We start from the raw sequence: 11280 nt of genomic DNA, 5'->3' as shown, positions 1-11280 counted from the left end.
TGTGTGTGTGTGTGTGTGTGTGTGTGTGTGTCCTTGTGTCTGTCAAGCTAAAATGCGTTTACGTAATAGGCTAGATGATCTCTCTAACCTAATTCCTCCAAAGGGATAAATTGACATCATTTCGTCTCTGTCTAGAACGTGTCTTTGCTCATTGTATGTCACGTCTTGGCGTCTCCCAGACTGCGATGCACACAGTTGCCCCCCCGTCGCAACGCAGACTACTGTCGCAAAAATCCTGTGATGACGCGCTGATGCTGGTGGCAACATTGAGGCGCTATGAGGCGGATGGATACGCCGTGAGCGCGCACACGTATGCCCTACTGTCGGAACGTCTTCTGGTTGACTCAGACAGACAGAGAGCAGACAGCCGGGACAGCTCATACGTGCACATGATCACCCGATCCACCCTTCTCCCTCTCTCTCTCTCTCTCTCTCTCTCTCTCTCTGAGATCACGTCACACTCGCCCCTGAGTCACGTTCTGCTCATGGGCGCACCTTCCCCCGTTTGACAGTTGCGTAACGCACCGAGTGTGACAGTGGAGCTGGCGAGCGGAGAGGATCCAGCCAATAGGAAACGCGGTAGTAATGCAAAAATCATTACTGCCTTGGCCTACTGCCTCAAACGCGAAACTGCACCACGGTGTGGGATTGATCGGTGCCAGCCCTGCCTGATCTGGGCCGGCGCGGCCTTCTGCTAGCCTTGCGGCCGACCCTGTCACCGCGCCACGGTCCCCTCCCCTCCCCGTCCCCGCGCCACGGTCCCCTCCCCGTCCCCGCATCCAGCAGGGTGTCACCACGCCACGGTCCCCTCCCCGTCCCCGCATCCAGCAGGGTGTCACCGCGCCACGGTCCCCTCCCCGTCCCCACGCCACGGTCCCCTCCCCGTCCCCGCATCCAGCAGGGTGTCACCGCGCCACGGTCCCCTCCCCGTCCCCGCATCCAGCAGGGTGTCACCACGCCACGGTCCCCTCCCCGTCCCCGCACCCAGCAGGGTGTCACCACGCCACGGTCCCCTCCCCGTCCCCGCATCCAGCAGGGTGTCACCGCGCCACGGTCCCCTCCCCGTCCCCGCATCCAGCAGGGTGTCACCGCCTGCAAATCTCAGTCGGTAACGCACACTGACAAGCCCGTGAGAGCGGCCCGACCCGGGAGGAGCTTCAAGCAGGCCTATGGTTAACAGACTATGACTGGAAGTGGCCAGACGGGCGGGTTAGATTGCGGGCTGATTCTCGACATGAGGGGGGCAGCTTTTCAGATGATTCGGGAGAGGGAGGGATACTTACTGCTAACTTTCATGCTGCCGAAAGCAGAGGGCTGCGGCACCGGCTTGCAGCTCTCCGCGAACGAGGTGGTTCTGGGCCGACCCGACATGGTCCAACAGATCCCTGGTGACTACGAGACTGGAACTTAGAGGAGATTCTACGTCTTCGAAGTCCCCTGGCGGTTCCCTGGTTTGGTATTATTCACAATAGGAATAAAACACCCGTCGGACAATGTTCCTTCTCAAGCTCTTCGTTAAGCTCCCGTTCTCGTCCGGCGGACGCTCAGAGCATCTTATCTCCCGTTAATTGATCGTTTTCCTTCTCTCTGTAGGCCTTAGCAGACACGTCTTCGACTAAAATAGTCATGGATCTGGCCTCTCCCAGTGCCCCCCGTACACAATCACTGGCAATTTATTACCCTAATATGGGCACCGTTAAAGACAAATCCTCGCAAGTGGGTCTATCTGAATCTATTCAACTGACCCTGCGTGGATCCAGACTAAACGCGTATATTCCTGTCGTCTCGGGACCATGCAGTTCTTTCTCATATCCCGATGTGGAGACTCAATGATCCGACAGCCATGGCGGCTCCCTCGCTCTGTACCGACGATTCAATCGGAAAATCTGCCTTTTGCTTCAATATTTGCGCGTTCCCACTGTCCCGCGCCGCGTCCAGATCCACGCTCGCCTCCGTCCGAACCCGGTCCCCGGATGGTCGGTCTCCAAATGCGCTTCCGAAATGATGGTCTTTCCGTGGGGCCCGATGGTGCTGAAATCCTTTTTTATTCCTTCCCCATAGGTCTCGGGCTGCCTGCCTTTGTCACTAAGAACCTTTGGAACGTAATCTGCGTAATCTGCGTAAGCGTTCAGGGATGATTCCGCGGGCGGATGCGCGTGGCGACGGGGTTACGCAAGCGCGCGTCGTGGAGAATCGCAAAGTTGCGCACGGCGAGGGGTGAATCTGCGGTGGGCGTTTGAGCCAATCACAGGCGCGTCTCTCGAATGTGGGTGGAGAGAGCCGTTTTGTAAACCAATGAAAAAGCTGTTCTGGTGAAACACATGGCATAATTGTCTTAGCCCCGCCCCGCTGGCACCTCAAGGGGGCTTGTTGCGATAAAGCGCTGATTCCCAGTTCTCCACCCTTCTCTCTGAGGTGAAGCTTGTCCCCTCCTCTACCCGGATTACAAAGCATGGGGTTGGTATTAGACGGTTTGCTTACACCTAGCACATGATTGTAAATATGTGTAGGGAAGTGAACGAAGGCACACAAGGCTAGAGAACTAGGAGGAAGGGTTGGTGGGGGCCGTGGACTGGGTGGGGAAATTGATTGATGTAAGGTTCGACCAATAGGAAGCCAGGCCCTGGTTGCCTCTACAAATGGGTGTGCAACCGCTGGTGACAAGTCGCCGGTAGTCAAGCAGCACTGTTGCTATGTTAGTTCTGCTAATCTTCCCCAATGCCAAGAGACGCGTGCTTTTCCACGCGCGAATAGGCACACGTGTGTGAGGGGTGTGAGAATAGCCTTTATTATATAATTATTGGACAGTAAGAAATCACACCCAGACACGCACACTATTTTTTTAAGCTGTGATTTGGACCCCACCTCAAGGGAAATATGACATGTTGGTCTCATACTGGGTGGCAGTTAGAAACATTCTCTCCACTCCTCTTTCCTTCCCTCACTCCTCTAGTGTTAGCCTCTTCTCCCCTCTCCTCACCTCTCTTTCCTCCTCCGTCTCCTGCAGTCTCTCTCTCTCCCCTCTCTCTCTCTCCCCCTGCCTCTCTCTCCCTCACCCCTCTCTCTCTCTCCCCACGCCTCTCTCTCTCCCCCACCCCTCTCTCTCTCTCTCCCCCGCCTCTCTCTCTCCCCCCCACCCCTCTCTCTCTCTCCCCCCCTCTCTCTCTCCCCCTCTCTCTCTCCCCCCCTCTCTCTCTCTCTCTCCCCCTCTCTCTCTCCCCCCGCCTCTCTCTCTCCCCCACCCCTCTCTCTCCCTCTCTCTCGGAGTCCTGTGAGTAACCTTTCATCCATTATTCAGCCTGGAGAATGCAGCCATGTTTACTGGGGCCAAAGCAGAAGAGAACAGAGAAGAGTGAGTGTTCTGTGGGCCTGCTGCCTTCAGGCCTATCAACATGACATGTTTATAAACACTGCATACAGCATATTAATAACATGTTACGCCACATCCATATTCATAAGTAAAGTATTATTAAATCACAGGGTGGACTTATGTGGATGTATAACAACTGAGGGGTGTACAGGGCACAACGCGTCCAGAACTTTAGGAATAAAAATATATATCTTGGTCAAATGGAGATTAGACTCCTCGTCATCAGAGCTCAGAGATATCCACCATCAGAGATACCCACTATCAGAGATACCCTACCATCAGAGATACCCTACCATCAGAGCTCAGAGATACCCACTATCAGAGATACCCACCATCAGAGATACCCTACCATCAGAGATACCCACTATCAGAGATACCCACTATCAGAGATACCTACCATCAGAGATACCTACCATCAGAGATACCCGCTATCAGAGATACCCACTATCAGAGATACCCACTATCAGAGATACCTACCATCAGAGATACCCACTATCAGAGATACCCACTATCAGAGACACCCACTATCAGAGATACCCTACCATCAGAGATACCCACCATCAGAGATACCCACTATCAGAGATACCCACTATCAGAGATACCCTACCATCAGAGATACCCACTATCAGAGATACCCACTATCAGAGATACCCTACCATCAGAGATACCCACTATCAGAGATACCCACTATCAGAGATACCCACTATCAGAGATACCCTACCATCAGAGATACCCTACCATCAGAGATACCCACTATCAGAGATACCCACTATCAGAGACACCCACTATCAGAGATACCCACTATCAGAGATACCCACTATCAGAGATACCCTACCATCAGAGATACCCTACCATCAGAGATACCCACTATCAGAGATACCCACTATCAGAGATACCTACCATCAGAGCTCAGAGATACCCACTATCAGAGATACCTACCATCATGTTGTGATTTAATTTGATTTAGCTCCCCTGCATTTTAATCATGTCATGATATTGTAATCTTGTTCTACATAACCAGCTGCTCATGAGGGATAGTAGATAAAAAGTCACCACCAGATGTAGCCACCGGGAAACGGATGTGTAGAGAATGGAATGTCCCCACTGAATCAAGATGCTCTTTTCTCCTTCCTCACCTCCTGCCAAGTAGCCAGGCCCAAAACAGCCAGAGATATAATGCTGACTCTGCAGAGCACAGCAGTAAGGTCTCTTTTCCTCTTCCTGTTGAATTCCTTCTCTTCCCCTCCTCTCCTCCCAAAGCAGCCAGAGAATAGTGCTGATTAATGCAGAGATTTATGAGTATTTTTCTCCTCCTCCTGTGGGGGGGCAGTTGAGATTCCGGTCGGGGGAATCTCATTTCCTCTCAAAAAGCAGACAGAGTCCTTCACCCAGGAAGCTGGGAGGGGGGGGGGCACGGATGTAGGACATATATGGACATGAGTTATTTGCTGAGCCAGCAAAACTAGACATCATTTGATTGGTGGCGAAAGTAGTGATGTATGGAAAAATGGGATGTGGTCAAGGGGGGAGGGGAGTGTTGTTAAGACTATAAAGGTCAAGTAGACAAAGGGAAAAGTTGTTCTTTCCCGGGGAAGCTCCTGACTTATATGCCGTTTGTTTCTGAAGAGCATTAAAGTCAAATCGCATTTGGACTCTTTGTGCCTCGAGTTGTTTTTCTTCTCGGACTCTGAAGTTATTTTGGAACTTTTAAACCAATCTGGACTTAGATTTATTTCTTGGAATTTGACCTAAGACCTAGTAAATTATTTTACACGACAATCAGAGCTCAGAGATACCCACTATCAGAGATACCCACTATCAGAGATACCCACTATCAGAGATACCCACTATCAGAGATACCTACCATCAGAGCTCAGAGATACCCACTATCAGAGATACCCACTATCAGAGATACCTACCATCAGAGCTCAGATATCCCTCAGAGATACCCACTATCAAAGATACCCTATAGCTCAGAGATACCCACTATCAGAGATACCCACTATCAAAGATACCTACCATCAGAGCTCAGAGATACCCACCATCAGAGATACCCACTATCAGAGATACCCACTATCAGAGCTCAGAGATACCTACTATCAGAGATACCTACCATCAGAGCTCAGAGATACCCACCATCAGAGATACCCACTATCAGAGATACCTACCATCAGAGCTCAGAGATACCCACTATCAGAGATACCCACTATCAGAGATACCTACCATCAGAGCTCAGAGATACCCACTATCAGAGATACCCACTATCAGAGATACCCACTATCAGAGATACCAACCATCAGAGCTCAGAGATACCCACTATCAGAGATACCTACCATCAGAGATACCCACTATCAGAGATACCCACCATCAGAGATACCCACTATCAGAGGTACCTACCATCAGAGCTCAGAGATACCCACTATCAGAGATACCCTACCATCAGAGATACCCACTATCAGAGATACCCACTATCAGAGATACCCACTATCAGAGATACCCACCATCAGAGATACCCACTATCAGAGATACCCACCATCAGAGATACCCACTATCAGAGATACCCTACCATCAGAGATACCCACTATCAGAGATACCCACCATCAGAGATACCCACTATCAGAGATACCCTACCATCAGAGATACCCACTATCAGAGATACCCACCATCAGAGATACCCACTATCAGAGATACCCACTATCAGAGATACCCACTATCAGAGATACCCACCATCAGAGATACCCACTATCAGAGATACCCACCATCAGAGATACCCACTATCAGAGATACCCACCATCAGAGATACCCACTATCAGAGATACCCACTATCAGAGATACCCACTATCAGAGATACCTACCATCAGAGCTCAGAGATACCCACCATCAGAGATACCCACTCTCAGAGATACCCACCATCAGAGCTCAGAGATACCTACCATCAGAGATACCCACTACTCTCCATCACGGCCATGACGCTCAGCTGGGAGAGACAGTAGTGCAGAAGTACCAGCAGACGCTGTTCTCTATTCATGCCCAAACTTCGCATGGCCAACACACACACACACACACACACACACACACACACACACACACACACACACACACACACACACACACACACAGCTACAGTACTCACACACACACATACACACCCACACACAGCTAATCACACACACACACAGCTACTCATGGTTGAATAAACCTAATGTAGTAATCCAATGTTGCTGGGAATAGCTCAATATGCAGGCACAGTGAAGGTCAAAAGGTCATAGTTTAAATAGATCTTCAATAAAACAAAGGACACACGCACACACACACGCGCGCGCACACACACACACACAGACACACACACCAATCAATAACAAAACCAATATACACAGAAATAGATGTATGGCAATGTCACCAAAAGCAAATATCCGTTCTACAACTACAGTAGTAGTAAATCTTCTTTACCAAACACATATAATCAGTCACAGATAAATAGGACACAGTGCTTGTATTGAGACATGAAATATAAATACTGAACATCTTTTTACAGTATCAGTTATTAGCAGTATTAGCATATCAGTATTGTATATGAGGAGGAGGCCGTGGCTGGCAGTCTGAGTGATGAGTTAAACACCAGGACAACATGCCCGTCACATCCATCAGCTTCCACAAACACACAACAACAACAATAATAACAACAACACACCAGCAGGTCTAAAAATCAAAATGCGATACGGTTTGTAAAAAACTGGCCACAGGATTTCGCCTTCTCTGTGTATTACGACAAATAAACCTGCCGGAACTTGAACATGATCATTCATTTGAATATTGTTCTTAGTATCTATTCAGTGTATTACAGTACAACGTCGGTGTATGAGCCGAGTTCATCAAAAACGACAGATGAGGCAGTCTGGTACAGGCCATGTAAAGTGCACTTTGAACAGACACACATGCGCTAGGCTGGATCCATGATACAATTATGACATCACAGACAGGCTGGATCCATGATACAATTATGACGTCACAAACCCCGCCAGAGGCACAAGGCATTGTGCACTGTACAGTATGAACCGTACTTAATGCTTCGCCCTTGTCTAGCAGTGATTTGATTACAATGTTGTAGCTTAAGTTTCCTCAGTAGTCCGGCTGCACTTGGCTGTCTGAGGCGGTGAACCTTCTCTCCCATAATGCCGCGCTCTGGTTCTTATCAACGGCTCCCGTCACACCGCTAGACCATACCATCTGTGCCCCCCCCCCGTTCAGACGAAGGTGGGCTGCAAGTCCTCTTTGAAGTTGACCACCGGGTGGGCGGAGCGCCAGAGGCTGGGGTACCCCCCCTCCTCGCTGTCCGAGGAGGAGGAGGAGGAGTCGGAGGAGGCGCGGTAGGCTCCGTGCTGCAGGCAGGCCTCGCAGTAGGGCCGGTGGTAGTAGCCGCAGTCCGCCGAGCTGCTGGAGTCCGAGTCCCAGTATCCGCATGAGTCTCGGACACGCCCCCCTCCTCCTCCCCGCCCCTCCTGCCCGGCCCCACCCTCCTCGCTCTCCTCCGCCGGCGCCGTGTGGGCATGGCCCGAGAAGCGAGTGACGGAACATCTACCGGGATGGGCCGTCCTAGAGCCACGCCCCCCCGCCCCCTCCTCCTCCTCTACGTCGCTGTCGTCAGGTCGGAGACGTCTGGTTTCGCCGGCGACTGTTTTGGAGGCGCGCTTGTCTGGCGGCGAGGAGGGAGGGCACCTCCTCCTCCTCCTCCTCCTGCCCCAGCCAGGGGGCTCTGATCCTGGGTAGAAGCAGGGAGCAGCGCCCCCTCTGGGCGAGTGGAAGGGCGGCCGGCGCTTCCTCATGGCGTAGGGGGAGATGCTAGGGTAGCGGAACACCGGGGGGGTACTGCGGGGGGGGGGGAGGGGCGAGAGGGGGGTACTGCGGGGGGGGGGGAGGGGCGAGAGGGAGGGCCTGCGGGACTGTCGCCGCGCCGGACCGGGCGAGCGGAGCGCCGTCTCCATGACGGCGTCCACGCTCAGCTCCCGGAGGACCTCCCGCAGCTGCTCGCTGCTGACGAACCCCGGCGACCACGGCGGCGGCGGCAGGGACGGGGACCGGGGCGCGGTGACGTGGTAGTCGGAGGGGGCCGTGGCGGTTTGCGTCGCCCCTTCCCTCTCCCCGGTCGTCCTGGGACCCGCCCCGGTGTGCGCGGTGGTCTGCCCCACGGCTTGAGGGGGGGGAGTGTGGGGGCGGGGCCGCGACGGCGCCCCTGTCGGACCGGCGCCGTGGCGCTCTGACACACCCGCTTCTCTCCTTACGGTCACACTGTCACCCTCACCTGGGGGGGAAGGAGCACAGGGAGGGACAGGAGGAGACGGAGGGGGGGCGGGAGCAGTGGAGGGAGGAGAGAGAGGAGGAGGAGGAGAGAGAGGAGGAGGAGGAGGAGAGAGAAGAGGAGGAGGAGAGGGAGGAGGAGGAGAGAGGGCAGAGTCTGTGTCCCTGGGCGGCGACGGGGTGGGAGGGCCCTCGGACTGAACCACCGTGGTCTGGGTGGAGGAGGAGTTGAGGTTGGTGTTGGAAGAGTCCACCTCCGGGTCCCGGCGGGGGTGGCTGGCTGACATGAGGCGCAGGAGTCTGTCCTTGGCGTTGTTGACCTGCTCCTGCAGACTGTCGATCGCAGCGTCCTTCTGCCAAACCACACACGCACATACACACACACACACACACACACACACACACACACACACACACACACACACACACACACACAGGTGTTGGAAATGTCAGTGCTGTCCTTAGAGACTCTGTCAGATGCAGTTCTCGCATTGTACAATATTGCAGCTTTGGATGAATTATGCTTATTTAAGTTATAAGTTTCATTGGGTACCTGATTGATATATTGATTGATTGATTAATTGATTGATTGATCGATTTATTTGGTTGGTTGATTGTTTGATTGATTGATTGATTGATTTGGTTGGTTGATTGATTGATTGATTGGTTTGGTTGGTTGGTTGATCCAGTACCTCACTGAGGAGCCTCTTCATGGAGCTGTTCTCCCCCATGAGGTAGCAGAGCTGGTCCTGGCTGTAGGCCGACGCCAGGCTCTTGCTGGGGCTGCTGAAGTACCTGGTACAGAGAAACACCAGGGGACACGGCTCAACGTCCTGCATCGGCCCAGCAGCGTTCCCGCCTAGAAATACCCCATCTGTCACCGCTGTCACCGGGAAACGTCTTATCATGAAAACGTCTCTCTGTGTTCTCTCCTAGGGCACCGGTGCGAGCCGCTGACGTACCTGGCCATCTGGCTGGGGCTGTTGCTCTCCTCCTCGAACCTGCGCCACTGGGTCAGCTGGTGGGGGGGGGGGTGGAAAGAAGAAGAAGGGGTTTTAGGAATGTGTGTGTGTGTGGGGGGGGGGGGGGGCACACAGGATGAAGTGAATGAATAGGAATAAGATAATGATAGTCAAGTAACATATGGAAAGGTTTATATCTTGAGCTGCCTGTAGAGACGTGTGTAAATCCTGACCACATGTCCAGGTGTGTGAATACGCCAGCGTTGCTCATTGTTCAGATATTTCCTTCCTGCCCTCAGAGTGAGCATTCCACTGCGCTGACATCATCCGGCCGCCACCTGCCCCCGCCGCCCGGAAGCCCCCAGGGCCTCCTATCAGGAGCTAGCACGCTGTCAGAGCTAGCACGCTGTCAGAGCTAGCACACTGTCAGAGCTAGCACGCTGTCAGAGCTAGCACATTGTCAGAGCTAGCATGATGTCAGAGCTAGCATGATGTCAGAGCTAGCACAAGGTGCTAGCATGATGTCAGAGCTAGCACGCTGTCAGAGCTAGCACGCTGCCATCATGGCTGCAGGTGTGGCTAGCATGCTATGGACTCATGGACAACACGTGTGTGAGTCACACAACCTTGTAATACAGCGGTATTTCCCCCACACACATACGCACACACACACGCACATGCGATTCAGTGAAGTGGGGATGGGTAACGCACTCATAGTATGGGGGGTGGGAAGTGCCACGTTTCGCAGGTCTGCGTGTGCGTGTGTGTGTGTGTCTGTGTGTACATCTGTGGAACTTAGTGAAAACACACTCACTGAAGACACACTCGCGCACACACAGACACACACACACGTTCATTCGAGTGAACGAACGAATAAATGAACGTGTGTATCTGTGTGTGTGCGTCTAATTTTTCACTAAGTTCCACATAGACACACTCACACACACACAGACACACACTCACATCTTATATTTGCTAAAGCTATGGAACTTCCCAACCCCCATATCATAGTACCCTGGGTGGGTTAGGCTCTGCCTGTCTGTCTGTCTGTCTGTCTGTCTGTCTGTCTGTCTGTCTGTCTGTCTGTCTGTCTGTCTGTCTGTCTGCCTGTCTGTCTGTCTGTCTGTCTGTCTGTCTGTCTGTCTGGGGGGAGTGATAGCTGTCAGGCGCACAGACTCTCTGGCTCCGTCTCGCTCAACTGGTATTTGGTCACAAACAGAGGACGCTCTGTCTCGTATGCAGATTTTCTCAAAAATCTCTCTTCTTCTCTCTCTCTTTCCCTTTCTCTCTCCCTCCCTCCCTCCCTCCTCAATGATCCCTAAAAAGAGGCCTAACCAGATTAGCTGTCACCCTAAACTGTTACCATGGTGATGTGGTACAGACGAGCTGTCACCCTAAACTGTTACCGTGGTGACGTGGTACAGGCCAGCTGTCAGTCTCGCCTGTTACCGTGGTGACGTGGTACAGGCCAGCTGTCGGTCTCGCCTGTTACCGTGGTGACGTGGTACAGGCCAGCTGTCAGTCCCGCCTGTTGCCGCGGCGACGTCGTCAGTCTCACCTGAGGGACGAACAGCAGACAGTTGGTAGCGAGGGTGCAGACGAAGAGGGCCCCGCCCACCACGCCGTAGACCAGGTCAGGCCAGGCGTGGAGGT

General features: G+C 52.9%; 2 protein-coding genes across 2 annotated transcripts in view; both read right to left on the bottom strand.

The window, feature by feature from the left end:
- Positions 1-1371, bottom strand: part of gsk3ba (glycogen synthase kinase 3 beta-a) — a gene marked incomplete at its 5' end in the record, with an annotated part of 21844 nt that extends 20473 nt beyond the window's left edge. Inside the window, one exon of the mRNA XM_084443528.1 lies at positions 1291-1371. Coding sequence (XP_084299654.1) covers positions 1291-1371 — 81 coding nt within the window. The remainder of the gene's footprint in view (positions 1-1290) is intronic.
- Positions 1372-7614: 6243 nt separating this feature from the next.
- The window catches only part of gpr156 (G protein-coupled receptor 156), a gene marked incomplete at its 3' end in the record, with an annotated part of 11301 nt that continues 7635 nt past the window's right edge, over positions 7615-11280 (bottom strand). The window contains exons 7-11 of the mRNA XM_084443527.1: positions 11186-11280; positions 9628-9683; positions 9358-9460; positions 8761-9018; positions 7615-8664 (exon numbers count right to left, since the gene is read on the bottom strand). The exon at positions 11186-11280 is cut by the window's right edge and continues 142 nt beyond it. Coding sequence (XP_084299653.1) covers positions 7615-8664; positions 8761-9018; positions 9358-9460; positions 9628-9683; positions 11186-11280 — 1562 coding nt within the window. The remainder of the gene's footprint in view (positions 8665-8760; positions 9019-9357; positions 9461-9627; positions 9684-11185) is intronic.

This window comes from Borostomias antarcticus, assembly GCF_949987555.1.
Source record: "Borostomias antarcticus genome assembly, chromosome: 9".
Taxonomy (NCBI): Eukaryota; Metazoa; Chordata; class Actinopteri; order Stomiiformes; family Stomiidae; genus Borostomias; species Borostomias antarcticus.
Note: the sequence above shows the minus strand (reverse complement) of the source record. Positions and strands in the feature narration are given on the sequence as shown.